Source organism: Argiope bruennichi, chromosome 11 (assembly GCF_947563725.1).
Source record: "Argiope bruennichi chromosome 11, qqArgBrue1.1, whole genome shotgun sequence".
In the NCBI taxonomy this organism is placed as follows: domain Eukaryota; kingdom Metazoa; phylum Arthropoda; class Arachnida; order Araneae; family Araneidae; genus Argiope; species Argiope bruennichi.
This window is the reverse complement of record NC_079161.1, coordinates 40,678,989-40,698,962: the sequence shown is the minus strand read 5'-3', so window position 1 is coordinate 40,698,962 and position 19,974 is coordinate 40,678,989. Positions and strand designations below refer to the sequence as shown.

The window sequence follows — 19,974 nt, the reverse complement described above, 5'->3', positions numbered from 1 at the left end:
TGGATTAAATGGCACATCAAATCACAATATCTGTTGATTTACTTTCAAATGTGTATAAAAAAAAAAAAAGGAAATGAAGCATTAAACTATACTGTTTTTTTTCCAACAGTGTATATCACATAAGATATTTTTTTTAAAAAAATGCAATACAAAAAACACACAGTGAACAAGCAGTTACTAAGTTAAAATAATTAATTTGCAACTTAATTTTTTTTTATTAGAACAGGAGGTGGCAGAATGAGACCAATTAAGGACTATTAATTTCTTTGATTTCTATGGTAACCAGTTCTAAATATATCACTAATAATAATTCTATTAAGTTTATTTTTCCTTTTTGTATTAGTGTTTCCTTCAGGAACTTATGGAAATGAATATTAATTTTGTCTATTTCATTTTTATCATTAATTGAAAGAAATAAATAATTTTCTTTTGATAACTGAACTGCAATAATTTAATAAAAAACAACAATTTAACAGAAAATATTACATGAAGTTAAACATTAATATAATATTAAATAAGTTGCATTATATTTCCAAAATCAATCAATTTCCTATACATAAATTAACTTTAAATGCTCTGATTAACTGTCAAATATTATCTCCACGACTCTGTTCCATTACAATTCTTTTAACATTTAATAGCAAAGGAAAAGCCTCTTTCACCAACAAATAAAATAAATCTACTAATGAAAATCTACATAATAATTATTATGACCCATGCACGAAGCAACAGGATGAATGTTTTCAGGAACATTTCTTTTAATAATCACATTCACACATTAAACAAGCACAAAGACAAGACATCCACCGCACAGCTTAACAGTAGAGCATCACATCTCATTCTTATTACACTCGCAATGCATTATGGAATGGCCTAACCAGGCATCGCCATCTAGTATCCAAAAGAGAAGTTAAGAGTAATATAACTGCTACACTTGTACTATATTTTTATAACTGTAAAGTTAGATATTACTTGAATAGTAGTTATATTTTTACTAACCAAGTATCTGTTCAAATCAGACTTATGGAAATAATAAAAGAAAATCAACATGAAAAATTTTTCTTACTTTTGTAACTTATAAAACTATTGCAACTCTACTAACAAACCAAAAACAAACTGAATAGAGCAATACAATTGGCCTTTTTATAACTTGGATAATTGCAGTGACTAGAATAATAAGAGAATATAACACAGCAATGTAATCAACTTTTAGATTATGGACGAACAAAATTTCAACTACCCTCTTAAAACAAAAATTTTGAAGTTTTGCAGAGTTTTTGTCAAGGTGAATGTCTCTAGTACCTGCACAAAAATCCACCATCGAATAGGTCACCCTAATAGAATCAAGTCTCTTAAAAAAATTGTATCTGCCAACATTATTTTAACAATTAATTGCTTATTATTTTACATAGTAATATTTTCTTATTTCTCAAATAAAATATGCAGTTAATTTGAACATTCAAATGATAGCACACATTTTATTCATATTATATGAGAACATCTAGCAGATACTAGGTGAATAAAAACATTCTCAAAAGAAAATTAAAGAGTAGCCCATCTAATCTGTTAACATACTGGATATATTGTTTAATACATTATAGGGGTTTGTTAATCGATTCTACAAAAACATATCATTAAATAAAATACATAAAGATTCATAATAACATTACCAAAAAATATGGGGGGAAAATGAGTAGAAATTTTATCTTGTAACTTTCATCAATGAAAGAAAACCATGCAGTTAAATATTTGTAAACAAAACAATGAAAATACTTTAAATTTTGGGTTATAATCTACTTAAATACCCCACTTCACATTATCAGTGATACCAAATCATTAATGCAAAAAACGTAAGATGGCTGCTATGGCATACAAATGAGTGAAGAAGCCACCTTGTGGATTGCCATATTAATAACAAATGTAATGAGTACATTAAAAGAGATTACAACAAACTTTCCCAGCAACAATGAAATATTTTTAAAAAAACACCACAAACAGAGTGCTTACAGACACACATTGTTTTGATAATGGATAAAAAAATTTGGCAATATAAAATATATAAAATGGTTATACAAAACTTGATACATATACTCGAATATACAAAAATACAAATATTTATATATATTTCTACAATACAAATATATATATTTCTACAGGATTTCAACAAAGGAAGGAACTCAACAGTTATAAAAAGCTACGTATCAGAATCATCTAAATTGGTTTTTGAAGGGGATTTCTTTAGTTTGCAACTGGAAATATGAATCAAATCGTCCAAAAGCTGAAAAATTTAGAAATATATACTTCAGAACAATTTTAAAGCACTGATATTAAATTAATTAAGGAAATATTAAACTTTTCACCATAATATAATGAACTTAAATTTCTTCTTGGCTTGTAAAATTTAAATTTCTAAGAATTTTGCTTTAAAATCCAAATGGCTATAAAGCTGAAATGAATATGATTAGACTATCCTATTTATAAAATTAAATTTTTTAAAAAATGCTTAAAAAGGTAATGCAACTGCACTGTAATTCTTAATTCAAGTTGCCTCTCAAAACTGGGGGAAAAACTTCTCTATATTTTCCCTGTTTTCTTTGTACATATATTCAATACATGAGGAAATATGTAAATAACATTAATGTGCTAGATATAATGAAATATGATTTTAAGAAAAGAAAATGCAAGGAAAGGCAACAATTAAACATTATTCGAAATAATAGCATATTAAAAGATTTTATTTTTACATGCAAAAAACAAAATTATCTTTCATTATTATTAGAATTTAACAAGACAAAATTTATATATTACTTCTCATACTTTTTAACTGTATGTCACACAAAATTAAGGATTCAGGTTATATAAAACACAAAACATTTTTGTTATCAAGATACAAATCATTTAATGATTAATAATAATAATAAAGCTTATGCTTTAAAAAAATATTTATTCATTTGTGCTAGTTCATGCATTTGGACAACGATGTCTGCAACTTCTGCAGATTTTCACTCATCAGTTTTATGAAGCAAATCCTTAACAAATAAGGTACATCAGTTTTGTACGGCCTAATGTACATTTTTAAGCTATTTCACTTTTGATGAACATATGTGAAAATTTTTTTTATATATATTATTGAATGCATTTAAAGACAAATGTGGTGCAATGGCAATCCTAATAATTTCCTTTAATCTTAGGAAATATTGAATTATAGAAGATAATTGCAGTAATATGTATCATATAAGAAGCATTTTTGCACCAATACATAACAGCAACACAAATGAATAATATTAAATATTAGCAGAGCCTTTTTTCCTTTTTCCCCCACAGAAGCTTAAATGTCATCATAATGATTTTATTTTAATATTTTATTCAAGACTTTCAATGAAAAGTAATTTGTAACTTAAAAAAAAGAAAAGAAAAAGAAGAAAGAGTCTCTAAAATTGCAATCTAGAAAATAACGGCATATTGATACAAAGTCAACACTTTCAACTTTTAACATCACAGCCAAAAAAATAATGTTTGTTTTGCAAAAGTGTTCAGGCCAATCATTACAAACAATGAATTTAACAAAGATATATTTAAAATGGTGGTAGATAAAAATTTATTAGTACCTGGATCATCAAATTTTTTTCATTAATTCCCTATATGCAATTATTTTCTTTACTAATAATCAAGGTGAAAATGTATGTATCAGTGGAGTATGGAAAAAAAATATCAAATTTTATCAAAACTTTGTTAATAATTGAATAAACAATAATTCAATGACATTAAATCATAAGCATTAACATGTATTTTGAATATTGCTAGAAAAAAAATCCTTAATTATCACTTAAAATGCACAACATGTTAATGTTCTACTGTGCAAAATCATAGATAACTTCAAGGTTGTTAAATAATACCTACCAATCTAAAACATTAATAATTTTCAAATAATTACATTAAAAAAACTATAAAAAAACAAACAAACAATTATGAGCTGTTATTATGATGTTTCATACATAAAAATTTTAAATAGAGGTAGTAATATAAAAATCATATGTAAAAAATATGTAATTAATGAATAAGAACTTATTCTTTATTGGTATATTATTATTAAGACAGCAGCAGATAATGATCTAAGAGTTGATTAGAAGTAATAATTTCAGTCAGCAATATTTCAGAAATAGAAATCATAACTGAAATATCCAGAATTTGAAATTGTTGAAAAAACAAATGAAAATCAACTCAACCAAGAACGGATAGATTTTGAACAAACAAATGAATATTAAAAATATTAATGTATGTAAAATATAATTAACTGTAAAAGTTAAAAAAAAATTAACTGATTCAAAAGCTGGCAAAAATTTTAACTGGTTGTCAATTATCAGAAGAAGAAATAGAATTTAGAGCAAAACCCAAAGTAAAAGAGAAATTATTCAATTTATTAACCTATCAGATAAAATCACATATTTTGAGTTAGAATACTACTCAGCAATAGATAGCAATAATAATTATCAAATCAAAATATGAAAATGCATCAATGGTGTTTTATCCCCCTTTTCCTTTTTTGTATACACATTTAATGAATTTAATGCCATACCAATATTAAACATTTAATTCATTTTCAATTTTTAAAACTGCTTGCATTGCATAGCCAAAATAAAATATATGCATTATCTAATAGATAGGAGTACTGAATACTAAAATCAGTACTGAAATTCACTTTAATCATTTTTAAACAGTATATACTGAACGCATTACATGAGTTTGAGTTTCATCTGAAATTATTTGAATTTGAAATAATTTTCACTAACTGAAATATATAAAAAAAAATCTTAAATAAACAAACCAAAAACAAATTAAATAATATATATATATATATATATATATATATATATATATATATATATTATTTAATTTGTTAATTTATAATATATATTATTTGTTTGTTTATAATATATATTATTAATTTGTTAATATATATATATATATATATATATATATATATATATATATATATATATTATTTAATTTGTTTTTGGTTTGTTTATTTAAGATTTTTTTTTTATATATTTCAGTTAGTGAAAATTATTTCAAATTCAAATAATTTCAGATGAAACTCAAACTCATGTAATGTGTTCAGTATATACTGTTTAAAAATGATTAAAGTGAATTTCAGTACTGATTTTAGTATTCAGTACTCCTATCTATTAGATAATGCATATATTTTATTTTGGCTATGCAATGCAAGCAGTTTTAAAAATTGAAAATGAATTAAATGTTTAATATTGGTATGGCATTAAATTCATTAAATGTGTATACAAAAAAGGAAAAGGGGGATAAAACACCATTGATGCATTTTCATATTATATATATACTTAATGCCTTTCAACACCTTAGAACTTTAGAAAATGTTGGTTTTAATCCATGATAATAATAAAAATTAATATAGGTGATCAATTACAGCTTGAACATGACTTATGCTTGCAATTAAGAAGTTAAATATCAACACAGTGAAGCTGGGTATAATGAAATAGACCTAATTTATAGTGTTAATCATCATTAATAAATATTTTCATTATGTAATGCTACCTACTATATAATGCAATATGTATTATATTTCATTACAATGCGAAAGATTAATTTACAATAAATAGAATGTTATAAGTATAAAACGTTTTAATCTTTGACATATATATTTTTGATTCTTAATTATAGGCATAAAATTTTAAAACTTTGAGACATTGACTGCTTTTTATTTAATATTTGAATGCAAAACAACAGCTAGATTTGAAAGAAACCCTAAAACAATGGATTTTAACATTATATCAAATATTAGCAATTAAACACAATAAATATAGCAATAATTTCTCTCATCTGTAATTTTTTAACTAAATTCTTAAAATACTTATAAAATCAGAATTCATTTTAATACTTCTTAATGTTAATTGCTCATTTTCAGGATTCACAAAAGTGTTAATTATAGAAGTAAGATGATCAACAAAAATTTGAAGCAATAAATTATCCCTTCCAATTAACATAAAAATGGACTCATTTGAAACAAATATATGTATGTGTGTGTGTTTGATTTCCAAACATGAAATAAGATATCCTAGTTTATCATAATTTTTTTTATAATCATAGTGAATTATCCTTCTTTGCAAAGATAAATGGAGTTAATTTTTCAATATAAAGGATCAGTCAGATTATGAACAATAAAAAAAAAAAAAAAATGGAACATGAAAAATACTAATTTTTAAGCAAATAATACAAGATGATAATTTGTTAACAACAGTATTTACAACAAAAATACTTCAAAGGAGTTTCACTATATATATTATCAGAAAAGGAACTTCTATTTAAAAAAAAAATTAAAAACATAAATAAAACAAGAAAACATTTTAATATGGCAGTGTTTCATATTAAAAAAAAATTATCCTGTTTTGGAACTTAGTAGCAAAACTGAAAATTACTGTCAAATCAAAAACAGTTCCACAAAAATAGAATGTTTTAAAGCATAGCAACTTCTAGGAAAAATAGTTTTTCTTAATAAAATGCTATTTTTCTAATGGACTTCTTTGCAGAATTTAAAAAAAAAATAAACAAAACATCAGCTCCATTAATTGCCAACACAATATGTTTTCATTCATATAAAATAAATTTTTATTATAGAACTCATTCCATTTTTAAGAAAAGCTAAATAAAAAAATAAGCTAAATGCAAATTAGGGTCTATAAAAAGTTAGTTGCATCACTGCTGCTTGTAATTTCATCTTCCAATAAGAGGAATAAACAACATATTTATATATATAGTAAGATAAGTATTAAAAACTGAACAATTAGAATTAAAAAGGAATTTAATTAAATATTTATATATTCTATTTGGAAAACCTACCTCACATACAGCTTTATTTAAATCAACGATGCAATCCTTCAAATCTAAAATTTCATTATGATTCTTGATCATAATATTTTCAGCAGCATTATTCTCAGAAGATAATTTTTGTAAATAGAGTTTCAATTTATCCTTATATTCCACTTTGGTAAGATGGTTATGCTTAGTGTCCATGCCACTGTTACTTAGTTCTGACCTGTGCAAAAAAGGAAGGAAAAATTAAGATCTACTTGCCAGTCAAAAAGTATCACTGTATTTTAAATCTCATTTTTAAAAAAATTAATGAATGAATAAAAATTAATCCAATAAATTTCTATTAATATTTACTAGTTATCTTTGGCAACCAGCTGGTTCACAAGGGATATTTCTTATATTATTTTCAGATAAATCATTTAGATATAATTTCATGACCATGAATCCCTCTAACTAAACATTAAAGCCATATTATTTTAATAGTCTTTCATATGTTCTGTTCATAGTGTATAAGGGCATTTCCAATAGATTAGACCTATGACATCATAGCACTATTAAAGAAGTAAATGTGTTGCTCATCCAACTTCTAAATTATGTGGTATTGTAATTTTATTTTTTATTTATTTATCTGTCTTGTAAACTACACAGATTAAAACTTTTAATTTAATTTGCAAAAAAGGAAGGAAACCAAGCAATTAAATAATTGATGAAACAATGAAAGCAATTTGAATTTCAGATCAACAATGTAATCTATTGTTCAAAATTTGGCATTTTTTTTATTTTAAGAAGTGTGAAACTCATTTTTGAGTTGTAATATTTTCTAAAATTACTGTTAAAAAAATGCCAAAATTTGTTTTGTTTTTAATTAATTAAAAATTCAAAATAAATTGCTCCAAAATGCCTTTCAAGATAGACATACTATGTTAAATTTTGTAAATCAAATGGTTTAGCCTGTAGAGCATCAATACAAATGCATTCATCTTTATAATTAGTAGAGATATTTAATTTTATTGAGATACATAGATAAGTTTTAATTTGATTCAGCTGTTTTGATTTGCCAACACATATGTCATAAGCATTTAAAAGTCCCAATCAGAATGCATATATCGACATTAGTTGCAATATCAACATGAGTGCAAAGTTATAGAAGTTTATTATGTCTTAAAATAATTACAATGTCACTGGATATTATTAAATTATTCTTACTTAACATGTTTATAAGCTAACAATAAAAAGACTGGCTGCATGTATAATAAGAAAACCATTTAACATAAATGACATATTTATTCAACAATAAAGGACATTAAAATATATATTTGAGTAGATGTGAATTCTTTTTAAATACAAAATTGTCAACTTTCTTTAATCCTACATAAATGCTAACCTTATCCTGAACATAATCTATCAAGAACATAAATAGAAAATATTTCGTTTCTTTTCATTCATAAGAAGTAAAATAATTTTGAAAATTTTTACCATTAAGTTTTAAGGGAATTTTTTTTATTCAGGGAATATTCAAATGTTATGTTTCCAATATGACATTTCCACTTGCAACAAAAGTTCATAAAATTTCATTGATCAAATATAAAAAAGTACTGAAACAAATTCAGATACATGTACAAATTAAAAATAATATTAATTTGAAATGAAAAGCAAATAATTTTCCATATTTGCAAAATAAATATCTAGATCCACACTAAGCTAGATATAAAGAAAATGCATCTGTGCTGCATACCATTGACTTTTGGTTTAAATGCATGCCATTTACAAAAATAGTCAACAAACTAATATGACATAGTTAGTGATTAATTGATGATTGGAATTAACATATCCTTACTGGTTTCTTTTTTAGAATAATTGCTGGTATACTGTTAATACACAAGTACCAAAAAGGAATTCTTCAGTGATGAGAAATATAACCTTTTAGTGATAAGCTGTTTTCTTGACAATAATAATGCAGAAAGAAAACTGTGATTCATTAGTTGAAACCACTCGCACCAAAAGTATGAAAGACCTTTTTTAACCTTTTTCACAGCATTTTTTTCTTTCTTTTATAATGTTTTGATGTTGATTAAAAATCATATTAATAATCAATCACATCTTGTCACAATATTGTGGGAATGAAATTATCAATTATCCAATTAAATTGCCAATCTGCAGAACTTAAATAATAGAAGAAAGCAAAACGTTTTAGATGTAAATGATTCAACAATATATTTTAACAAAAATAATTATAATTAGTAATAAAATGATTATTATAAATTCAATACTCGTCAACATTAGTTACCCAGTTATCCATAGCACTTCTTCAGATATATATCTGCAAATTATTGAAGAATAGATATTTCCAAAGAATTTTAATTCATTAGAACATTAGTCAAAATCATATAACAGGCATTTATTATTGACTAAATATATCAGTGAAACTCGTGCATACAGAAACAAGATTTATCTTTTTTTTTCTTTTTAACCATGCTGAACCCCCCCCCCCTTTCCCACTAATCACCAGCATTGCTATGAGTAAGGATTCAAGAAAAGGGTATTTTTGGCACTTTTTGCAGTTTTCTGTAGTGTTTGACTATGTATCCTGAACTTTGCAGTTTTCACCTAATTTTTGCTGTTGTAAGAGGGTATGTAAATTCACTAAACCATCCAATTTTTCTATTTACCATTCTAATTAATCTCATTTGTACCAATTTTTTTTTCTATTTAATTTGGTCTTGATAAGACTCTTTCTAGTCTCAATTAGTTGAAGTTTGTTCCCTAATTTACTTTTATAAATTTTCTTTTTTTATATTTCAGTTTTTGTATGCATAAAAATAAACTATTATCAAAAAAAAGAAACTTTTTTATAGTTGCTTGATTATGAAATTATGAGTGTGGTTATTTCAGAGCTATTGCTTGTATGTAAGGATGGTAATGCAATGATAGATAAATTCATATGCAAATATTGTACATGAAATGTTAATTAAGACTTACAACAAGGCAGTTTTCTCTTCTATGCAGTTACTTCAAGAACTTTTGTAAAATAAAAATTTAGAAACATGCTGTTTTCGAAAAGTATTTTCTTTAATTTGATTCACTAACAAAAAAGAAAAAATAATTTTCAGATTATTAGTTGCTATTTACATCCCATACCACAACTTAATATTTAAAATTTAACACATCAATGAAAATAGGAAAAGTTTACAGAAAAATTAGAAACTTATTAATTAACAGTGAAGGATTGGCAATTTGTTTGTGAAAGTATGATTTTCTTCCTGTAAACTTTATATAAACAGCATAAACAGATATGTTTTTTCTTCTCATAAGTTAGAAGCATGCTCAAAGTGTTGCAATGCCAATTTGGTTTTGGTGCTACATTTAGCGAGTTTTGGCTCTTTCACCGTTAATTAATAAATACCAAAAACTATCATAACAGTACATCAAATATAATACAATTATTAAAAATACCTCTATCCAGAAACTAACTATATCAAATTAATAACAAATGTAGTTTCTTCATATACTGCTAAATCAATAAAAAAGAAGAAAGTACTAACCATATTACCTCATCAGCATAACTCTTTTGAACCCAATCAAGAATTTTTTCAAAAGTATTTAGTAAACACAAAACCTTATGCTCAGCACTCAGCTCAAACGCTTTCAACTTCATTTCTGTTTTTAAATGCATCTGTAACTGATGATGAATTCTTTTTAAGCACACTTGATCTTTTTCATGTATTTGACAAAATTTCTCCTTTAATAGGGAAAATCTGAAGAAAAAAAGAAAATTATAGATAAAATTTTATTTAAAAAATTTTCTAACTGAAATTAGATTAAACCAACTTAATGTTATAAAAATTATTTTTTACTTTAAATGGTCACAATATACTTCCATACAATGATACAAATATTCAGCTTTCCAAATTTTTTCAAGTAACAGAATTAGTCCTAATAAGAATATAAATGGATGTTTTGTAGAGAAAATTCAAATCATAAAAAAGTAAAATTAGCTAGGAGGGAGATATTGCAATTGTCTTTTGATGCAGATATTTTAATTAAAAAATTTATTACTGATAGTTAAAAAATTTTATATGCATAAATACTATGGAAATCTCTGATACAGAAACATTAATTAAGCTTTCAATAAAGAATAGAATATATATCAGAGAAATGAATAATTTTCACAACAAACATTTAAAAAAATTCATTTTTTTAAAAAAAATAAAGGATTTTTATCATTAATAATTAGAGAATAAAAAAGAAAGAATACATCAAAATATTATAATTAAAAATATATATCTATTAAAGAATATGCATATATTTTCATTCATTTTTTTGATGTTTTTATACATCCAAAACAAAATTTTGCAAATTATTAGTATTATTCTACATAGCAATTTTTTTTTGGGGGGGGGGGGGAGTGAAGTGTTCAATTACTGCATATTACTTTTATGATTTTATTTAACATGGTAATATTCAAATAGATAAACAACATAAAAAACATATATAATCTCTAAATATGCCATTTTTAATCAGAAAGAACAGGACTAAATTATTAAACAGACAACTGCCCTAGAGTTCTCTAAGTATGGAGAGATCTTTGACAATGTTTTCAGGATAATCACCTTTTACACTTTCTTTATTTACAAGAATCATGCACTTGCATGACGACTCTTGTTGGAATAATCAAACAAAGTATCATTCCAAATACAAAATATTAATCTTAGATACTTGCTTACAGATTTGAATATAATTTTCAGCATTTGATAGATTCACAAACTAATTAACTTTGCATTAATTTATTTACATTGTCATAAAAAAAGTTTTGTAATTTTTTAACCTTTTTTTAAATGAGTTTTCAATTTAAATTCTTTTATATATATATATATACAAAATACCAAGATAAATTCTCTTGAAGAAGGTCCACAGTAGAATGTTTTATGGTTTCAGTTTGTTATGGTATGTGTTATTTCTAAAATATTAGTTTTGAGAAGTAAAGAAGGGAGAAAAATTACATAATTTAATTAACTTTATTCAGCCTTGGGCAAATGGTGCCAAGCATAGAAACTTTCAGTTACAAAATATATAATTTTGGAATAAGATTTTTACAGTTGATAGATATATTTTGTCCATTTAATTCATTAACAAAAAAAAAAAAAAAAAAAAAAAAAACAGAAGAGTATTTTAAAGCTATGATTATGTTCAATGGTAGATGCTGCCCGGAAAAAGGAAAAATACCTTAAACTTTCTACAGGGAAGACACAACTGAAAAATTGTAACTATAAATTATATTTTTATAGTATATTTTTAGAGATACTGTAGTAAGACCAAACTGTAGTTAGTACAAATTAATTAAATTATATTATTTACTTATGTAATGCAAAGGAAGCAAAAGAATTTTCCAAGAAAAATTCTCAAAAATAACCCTTAATTTAAAAATAATAAATAAATCAGCTATTTTTAAACCAATTTTATCTATGACAAAAGGTCAGAGTGCTATTTACTTCATAAATAATTTTTATAATAATTATGATTAGTTAGAAACTCTACGAATTTTGCCTCCAAAAAGCAAATAATAACTAAGTATTAAATTTATGTGAAAATGAAACATTGTCTCCAAAAACCTTTGTATGTGGCAAAAACTGAGCCTGAAACTGAATAGGCAAAAGATATGCTCTTGACGATTTTGCAAATTACACAACTTTTGAATTTACCTAATACAATATCTTTATCCGAATCATTTTAACTATTTATCTTTTTAAACCTAATCATAATGTATCAATTACAGAAGTCTATATTTCAATATTTGGTGATAGTTACAAAAACTTCGAATTATAAACTGTTTTCTACATAGATATAAAAATAGAACAAGTAAACATACAGCTTGCTTATAAAACCAGAATATTTTGAATAAATAAAACAAAAGCAACACTGTCAGGAATAAAAGTAGATACAGAGACTGAAAATGTATCAGTAATAGCTCATTCAACATATTAGAAGTCACAGTTATTATCTTGATAGATAGATAAAATAATACTCATGAAATTATTCAAAAATTGTTTTGAGGTTTTTTTAATGTTCTATTTTTAAAGTTAAAATAAAAGTTTTTAAAACAGCATATTTTGTAATTATTTTAGCTTTCATCTGATGGCGAGAAAAAGAATATAAAGCTATTAGAAAATAGATGCCACTAATTAATCTACAGATGAAGCAGATAATGCAAACTTTTAAGACAAAATTCATATCAAAAGTTGATTAAATAAATAATTTAATACGAAATCATTTTTGCAAATACAAAAGTTTAATTTCAAGAATAATTTTGGGTAGTTAAAACAGCAATATTTGTCAGCTAATATTGTTGTTGCTGCATATAATGGATTTTAGAAAATATAGTTTCAAATGAAAATAATTTATATGTACTTTATATAACTTATGTATTTTTCTATTGTTAAATTCAATGCGTATTCAAACTTCTGGACAAGCCGTCCTTCATTTTTTTGCTTCGGACTACCCATCAAAACTTTAAATCATTTCCAACTTTCTGATTTATAACATGAAATTTAGTTATCAGTCCAAAATAAAACGCTTATATATATTCAAATGAAATGAAGATACAACGTCAATCGCTTCCCAGTATTAAGAAATAAGGATATAATTTAAGACACGAGAGAACTTGAAAACAAAAGTTTAAACTCGCACTGCTACTGCTATTTTATTATTATTTTTAAAATTCGATGCTTGATTTTTGACTTCACTTCATACAATATATGTTGATCATAGTTAGTTTTCTTTCGTGATTACTATTAAACACGTTTTGCACAGGGGCGTTAAAAATATTTTAATATTTAAAATTTTATTTTTAAAGAAATTTAGGGAATATTTTAGTATAATTTAATTTTAATATAGTTGGAAACTTCGAACCCCCCCCCCCAAAAAAAAAAACAATAGCATTCATGATTATAATAGTAAATACATAATAAAATGAATGAATAAAAAAAATTTCATTATGAGAAATAGAATCATTTTTATCATAAAAATTTATTGCATCATAATTTCCAGTACCTTTTTTTTTTTGTAATTATTTATTATCATTGGTTTTGGCAACATGCTGATCTTGCCGAAATAAAATAGTAAATAAACATGATTTGGTATCCTGTGTTTTGGTAATTCTTTAATAATAGTTTTGAAATCTCAAACAGACTGATTATTATCATAATAGTTTATATTTCTATATTCTTATTTCCTACTTAAAATTATGAATTCTCTTAAAATATGTGGCATATTCAAGGACTATCTTAGTGCAGCTCAAAATGTGCAGAAGATTTTGTCTGCTAATGCATGTCTCAATGTGGGTAAGGTAAGCATTAACTTTCAGTTTTCAAAAAGAAATGATCATCGTTAATTTCACTGAAATTTTCAGTGACCGAGATTCAAGTAAGAAATCTTTAATAGTTAATTCTTTAAGATTATTCAAAAATGTACATTAATTTTTTAATGAATAAAGTGCATAAATTTTAAAATATACATTTTTTTTTTCTTTTCTTTTTCATTTATAGGGTACACGCTTGCTAAAAAAGGTTAGGAAATATAGGCGCCCTGAAGATTTAGAAGATCCTCTTTATTATGGAAAAGGTCCAAAGAAAGAAGTTCAAACAGCTCTTCAAGCTATTGCAGATCGAGGGTATGCTTTTTGTGTGTGTATTCAAAAGATTTTTTTTTCCTTACACTTAAATATGTGAATACAACAAATAGAAATTGAACATTTTCATAAAAGTTTTAACTAATTCATAACATGCTAATGTCTTAACTAAATTAATTCTTAACATACTAATGCGTAAAGCATATTATCTGTAAATGGTATCATGTATAATGTAGTATAAGTGATTTTTTTAAAAACACACACACACCTTTAAACACTCTACAAAGCTGACTATTTGGCATGTAAGTACATTTTTTGTCATAGGTACTCTCTAACATAGGAACATTTCAAAATTTTAATTAGATTTTTTTTTAATTAAAAGGTAGTTCAGACTTTAATATTTTATTGCAAAGTGGGGTATATTATTGCATAAAAACTGTTTGTACACTATTTTAATCTTTAAAAAAATTAGTTTTTCAGTGTTACTAATTTTACCTCCATATAATTTTTTCTTTAATTTTAATAAATTATTACAAATATTTTAAAGTATATTTTAGAAAAATTCTTTCCATTGTTTTTGTTATTTTAATTTATACGCTTACATATTGCAAATATATTTAATATGCTTGTATGCACATATTATCACTGCTATAGAATTAGAATCAAAATTTAAGAATAAAATAAAGTTGAGGAATCAGTTTTACAACATTATTATGTTACAATTTTTCAAACTTTATATTTTTTAAAAATACCAGATGCCAGTTGAGATATAAAACCTTTGATAATTGATAAAATGAGTGGACTTAATAAAATTACAATTATTCTTTAGATTATATTTAGATTAAATTTAAAGCTTATCACTTGAAGCAAAAGTATGGTAATGAAATAGGAAAGAGTTATATTTATGTTTAAATTAATGGAGGACATACATAATGGGAAATAAAACTCTAATTCATCTAAAGGGCCCCATGTGGCAAAATAATACACTGATGGCTAAATCAAAAATCTTGACAAACATTAAAGATAGGTTATGTATGCTCATATGAGTCAATTTTATTTTGGAGTACTGAATTGAATGTTTAATCTATGATTACTAAATTGACCACAATGATACTGAAATACCAGGCTTTAGTTTAATCCAATTTTCTTATATGTGTTTATTTTATAAAATGTTATTTAAAAATTTTTTTCATAAAACAAACAAATGTTTTTAAAAAAACATTACAGTATCAGCATATATGCTAATATTGCAAGAGATTGTATGTTGTGTCTATGCTTGTCATCAATGGGAGAATTTATCAGATATTCTTTGCTGACAAGTTTCCAGTTACTTAAAATGATTCTCTATCATTTTCATTATTTTTCATTTGCTTGGACTCTCTATCGGTCATATGGTAAATATATATGTGGTTTCAGGTTTCCATGTAAATTGATTTATCAGCATATATTTGACCTGCCTTAAAAGTTTAAGTATTTTTGACTTGCCTTGTGTAATCATTCTATAAGGTATGGAAATGAAATTATTTAATAACTATCCACAGGATAATTCTGTGAAGTCAGTGAATGTCACACAATGAAATCTTTAGATTTCATTGTGTGTGATCTGTGCATACAGAAAAAAATATATAGTAAAACATCTGTATTGCAAGTAAAGAAAAGGTTTTTTCTGCTTGTCAGTGGTACTGTATTATACATTAGGTATATATCAATATGAAATAAAAATTATTATTTTGCTTTTAAGTATAAAAAAAAAATCAAAAGATTCTACTAATGTTAGCATATAGTTTAAATAAATCAACATAAATTTTCAATACTTTTTAAAGATGTATTTGCCTGGATTACTTATTTATTTAATAGTAGAAAGAGTAGAAGTAAAACAAATTTTCCATAGAAAGAAAAAGTAAAAAATTTTATCCTACCATTCTCATTTGAAAATAAATAAATAAAATAGCTTGTTAAGAAGCTAAAAAGAAAAATAAATAAATTTAAAAGAATAGTTTGAAACTATTGAAAATTTTTCTGGAGAGTTCTCATGGAATAAGCAAATTTAGAAATATTTCTTTAAAGAATAATAAAATATTTGTTTTGTCATTTTATTTATTGTTTTTGACATTTTAATGTTAAAAATTATCTATTAATCTTACAGATTTGCCAGAGAGCTTCCCCCTTATAAACCATCGACTGATCTTGATGAACAACTTCATAAAATTTGTAAGAAGATCTTTGGACCTGATCTGAGCAGTGCCTGGAAACAACAATCACTAAGTGACCCTTTGATGAAATATAAGGTAAAAAATCTGTTTTTATCAATAAACATTAAAAAAATCACTTTACTGAAGAAGTATAAATATTCAATCTATATTTCATCTTAAAGTAGGTGTTGTTGGAGAAGTGAACAATAATGTTACTTGCTATTCAATTGTTTTTCTAAATCTGTTCTGAGAATGTATGTTAACACATTGCATATGGGTCACAAGATTTCTTCTTTTTAGCAGGCCAAACGTTATGGCCGGGTCATGAGATATCTCATTTTCGTGGTTTTTTTTTGGCTAAATCAATGCATCACCAACCAGAGGCAAATACTTAACACATTAAGGACCACAGAGAAATCTGTAAGGCATACACCTGGCTAGACAGCACATTTTTGAGCAAATTTGTACGTTCTAAAATCATCATAATTCTGTTATTTATGAAACAGTAAAGGACCAGACACGTAACAGATGGGACACAAAACACGAGTACATTCGTGAGTGATCCTAAATGTCTTAAAACAAGATACTGCTGCAAATCATGCCGAATACTATTGCATAAGGAAATATACCTTACCAAATATCACATTCTAAAGCATTATTCAAATCTGTAAAATAAATAATAGTTAAAATGTAAAAAATCTTATATAATAAATAGATGTATAAAATATGTTGTAATATTTAAAATACTTTATGTAAATATAATACCAAATGCAAACTTAAAATCTGCATATATGCATCCTATTGCTTGCCAAGCAATTTTCTAGAACGTTCAAAAATATGCAGGCCCTGAGAGTGCGTTGAGTGCACAGAGCACCATATGCAGTGTATTAAGGAACTATCAAATGTATTTTTATTATCTTTTTTATATAATAGAATAATTATTTTTACTAAAATATTTTGATTTTTTTTATCTAAATACTCTTGAAACTTGAATGGGACATCAGTTGCCAAATGTGTAACCATAATTTCAGGTTAATTTAATGAATTTTACACTGAAGAATGAAAATTTTCAACGTAGTAGCTTCCAGAATTTTCAGTAGATTCCAGTCTTTGTCATAATATTTAACAAAGAAACTAGATGTGGAAAAAAAAAAAAAAAAACTTCTATTTGGATAAGAAATAATGGAAAAAATTAAAACATGACAATAAATAAGTGATGCAGTTTCTTGGTTCCAAACACACAGAATAAATTTACATATTGTTATGTAAAATAAAGTTAAACAATCTTGTGCAATCTGAAGTCAAGCAGTTTTTCTTAATTATGTGGAGTGAAGTTGCATGAAGCAAAATTGAATAAAGTAAAGCTATGTGGGTTTTCATACAAAGTAAAATTACATAAAATTGTGTAAAATAAAGCTTTATGAATGGCTTTCTTTCAAAGTAAGATTACAGAAAGAAACTCAAAGCTATCCAGAGTAGTGTGAAAATAAATTACAAAAAGTAAATTTATGCAAGCTTTTACTGTGTTAAATTATAAATAATTATAAAAGGACTGAATAAACAAATTATTTATTTATGGAAATTTTACATGGAAAAGTGCTGAAAGTCCTGACAAATAAATTTAGGTGAAGTTACTGAAAGTTATGTAAAATAAAATTATGATAAATTAGACAAGATAAACTTATGGAAATAAACATACAAAAAAACTAGGCAAAATCGTTGAACCAAATATAACACAAAGTAAACACACAAAAAGTAATTAAAAGTGACCAAATAGAAAGTTGGATAAAGTGAGCATACAGAAACTTATGCACTATTCAGATATGGCGTTTCTGTAGAAATGCAAATTTTAGCATTTACCGAATCAAATTTTATCCATCTTGAGATCAATAAACTTTCATTTAAGTAATAATTTTACAATATTTTTAATATTTCAATCATGCTTTGTATAAATTTATTCATTTTATTTTTCAATTAACCACATTTATTTTATATTCTGATTGTTTTTTTTTATTTGGTACAATCCATTATTCTGAGAAGTTCAATTTTTTTTGTTTTGTTTTTGTTCTTTACTTGTTTCATGTCTAAATATTGTAATGTTAACTTCCAGAAAGATATGTTGATAAAATTTCCTTGGAATTTCTCAAAGTAAACTTCCACAAAAGCTCATAAATTTTAGACAAATGTACACAGTGGGAACTTAGTTAAAGTTACCTATATGTGTGACAGTGAACTTTATCAAATATAGGACAAAATGGTAAGCAAAGTAAACTTATTTGAAAGATTCAGACAGATTATACTTATTCAAAGTTAATCAGAATATACTTACTCAAAAATGTGCAAAGTGAACTTTCTCAAACTTATTTGACAATTGCAATATGAGAATTATATCCTAACTCCTATTCTAATTATAATTCAGAATTATTCAGTAAACCTCATATTTTTAATAGAAAATAACTATTCTTTCTAATAGGTGCTTACAAAGTGCATTGAGACTTTCAGGAAAGATGTCCCTAATTCTTCCCTACACAAAATGAAGACAATTGAAGATGTGTTCACATATTATAATACCCCTGTAGATGGTTGTCTCCCTTATGATGCCATGGTGAGAGATAGCGAAGCTTTGCCTCCAAATTTATATGTGATGCCCGAGACACCAATATTCAACCCAGCAACTGATTCCTTTTTTGATGGAATTACTGCATTTCCTGGTCGCAAGAGAATTATTTATACTAAGACTGGAGAAAAATTTGAAAAAGTTATAGAGTGGCCGAATATATAAATAAAAGAAATAGATTTTATTTTGTGATATTATTATCATTCAGTGCTGTTTTATCATGTTGTCATGGTTATACATTTTTCTTTTTGATGTTAAGAAAAAATGTTTTTACAAATTATGAGTTTGTTTCTTTTGATTTTTTTTTCTTTGAAAGATAAAAAGTATGTAGACCAGAAGTGGGCAGACTTTTCCAAGGTACGGGCTGCTTCTAAATTTTTCAAGGTTTTGTGATCCACCGAATGGCGTAGGTCTACCATGTTTATCATAACTTAATAATTAATACTGAATATTTACTAACTTACATAACTACAAACATAATAATAGCCACAATTTATATAATAAATCAAACAATTCGAAATACATTAAAAAATAAATAATTTTCTTCTAAAGTTAGTTCTTGTAGTTATTGTTAGTAGAAGACTTAGGCTATGTACTGTCCGCCAATGCTGAATATCTCAGTATATAATTACTAATTGCTAATCTAACGATATGTTGTCAATTAATTATTATTATTATGTCGTCTTGATTATATTCAT

At 25.1% G+C, this 19,974-nt stretch overlaps 2 protein-coding genes across 2 annotated transcripts; one reads left to right on the top strand and one right to left on the bottom strand.

The window, feature by feature from the left end:
- Positions 1 to 166: 166 nt before the first annotated feature.
- On the bottom strand, positions 167 to 13,536 carry LOC129957140 (uncharacterized). Its single transcript, XM_056069306.1, has 4 exons — positions 13,249 to 13,536; positions 10,386 to 10,598; positions 6,871 to 7,066; positions 167 to 2,278 (listed from the first exon to the last, which is right to left on the bottom strand). Exons 1-4 carry the CDS (start codon positions 13,341 to 13,343, stop codon positions 2,195 to 2,197), a joined length of 588 nt encoding a protein of 195 aa, XP_055925281.1. The 5' UTR covers positions 13,344 to 13,536; the 3' UTR covers positions 167 to 2,194.
- Positions 13,537 to 13,934: 398 nt separating this feature from the next.
- On the top strand, positions 13,935 to 19,460 carry LOC129957604 (uncharacterized). The gene is made up of 4 exons (XM_056070022.1): positions 13,935 to 14,185; positions 14,385 to 14,509; positions 16,614 to 16,755; positions 19,133 to 19,460. The coding sequence occupies exons 1-4, from the start codon at positions 14,084 to 14,086 to the stop codon at positions 19,439 to 19,441; spliced, it is 678 nt and encodes a 225-aa protein (XP_055925997.1). The 5' UTR covers positions 13,935 to 14,083; the 3' UTR covers positions 19,442 to 19,460.
- Positions 19,461 to 19,974: the final 514 nt, after the last annotated feature.

What these genes read in the sequence shown, in the direction of transcription:
- LOC129957604 (XM_056070022.1), top strand. Translation starts at nt 14,084, where the DNA reads ATGAATTCTCTTAAAATATGTGGCATATTCAAGGACTATCTTAGTGCA. An exon ending in CATGTCTCAATGTGGGTAAG is followed by an intron (nt 14,186 to 14,384) that starts GTAAGCATTAAC and finishes TTTCATTTATAG; the next exon opens with GGTACACGCTTGCTAAAAAA. An exon ending in CAAGCTATTGCAGATCGAGG is followed by an intron (nt 14,510 to 16,613) that starts GTATGCTTTTTG and finishes TTAATCTTACAG; the next exon opens with ATTTGCCAGAGAGCTTCCCC.
- LOC129957140 (XM_056069306.1), bottom strand. Translation starts at nt 13,343, where the DNA reads ATGGGTAGTCCGAAGCAAAAAAATGAAGGACGGCTTGTCCAGAAGTTT. An exon ending in TATGCTGATGAGGTAATATG is followed by an intron (nt 7,067 to 10,385) that starts GTTAGTACTTTC and finishes TTTTTTGCACAG; the next exon opens with GTCAGAACTAAGTAACAGTG. An exon ending in TAAATAAAGCTGTATGTGAG is followed by an intron (nt 2,279 to 6,870) that starts GTAGGTTTTCCA and finishes TAAATTTTTCAG; the next exon opens with CTTTTGGACGATTTGATTCA.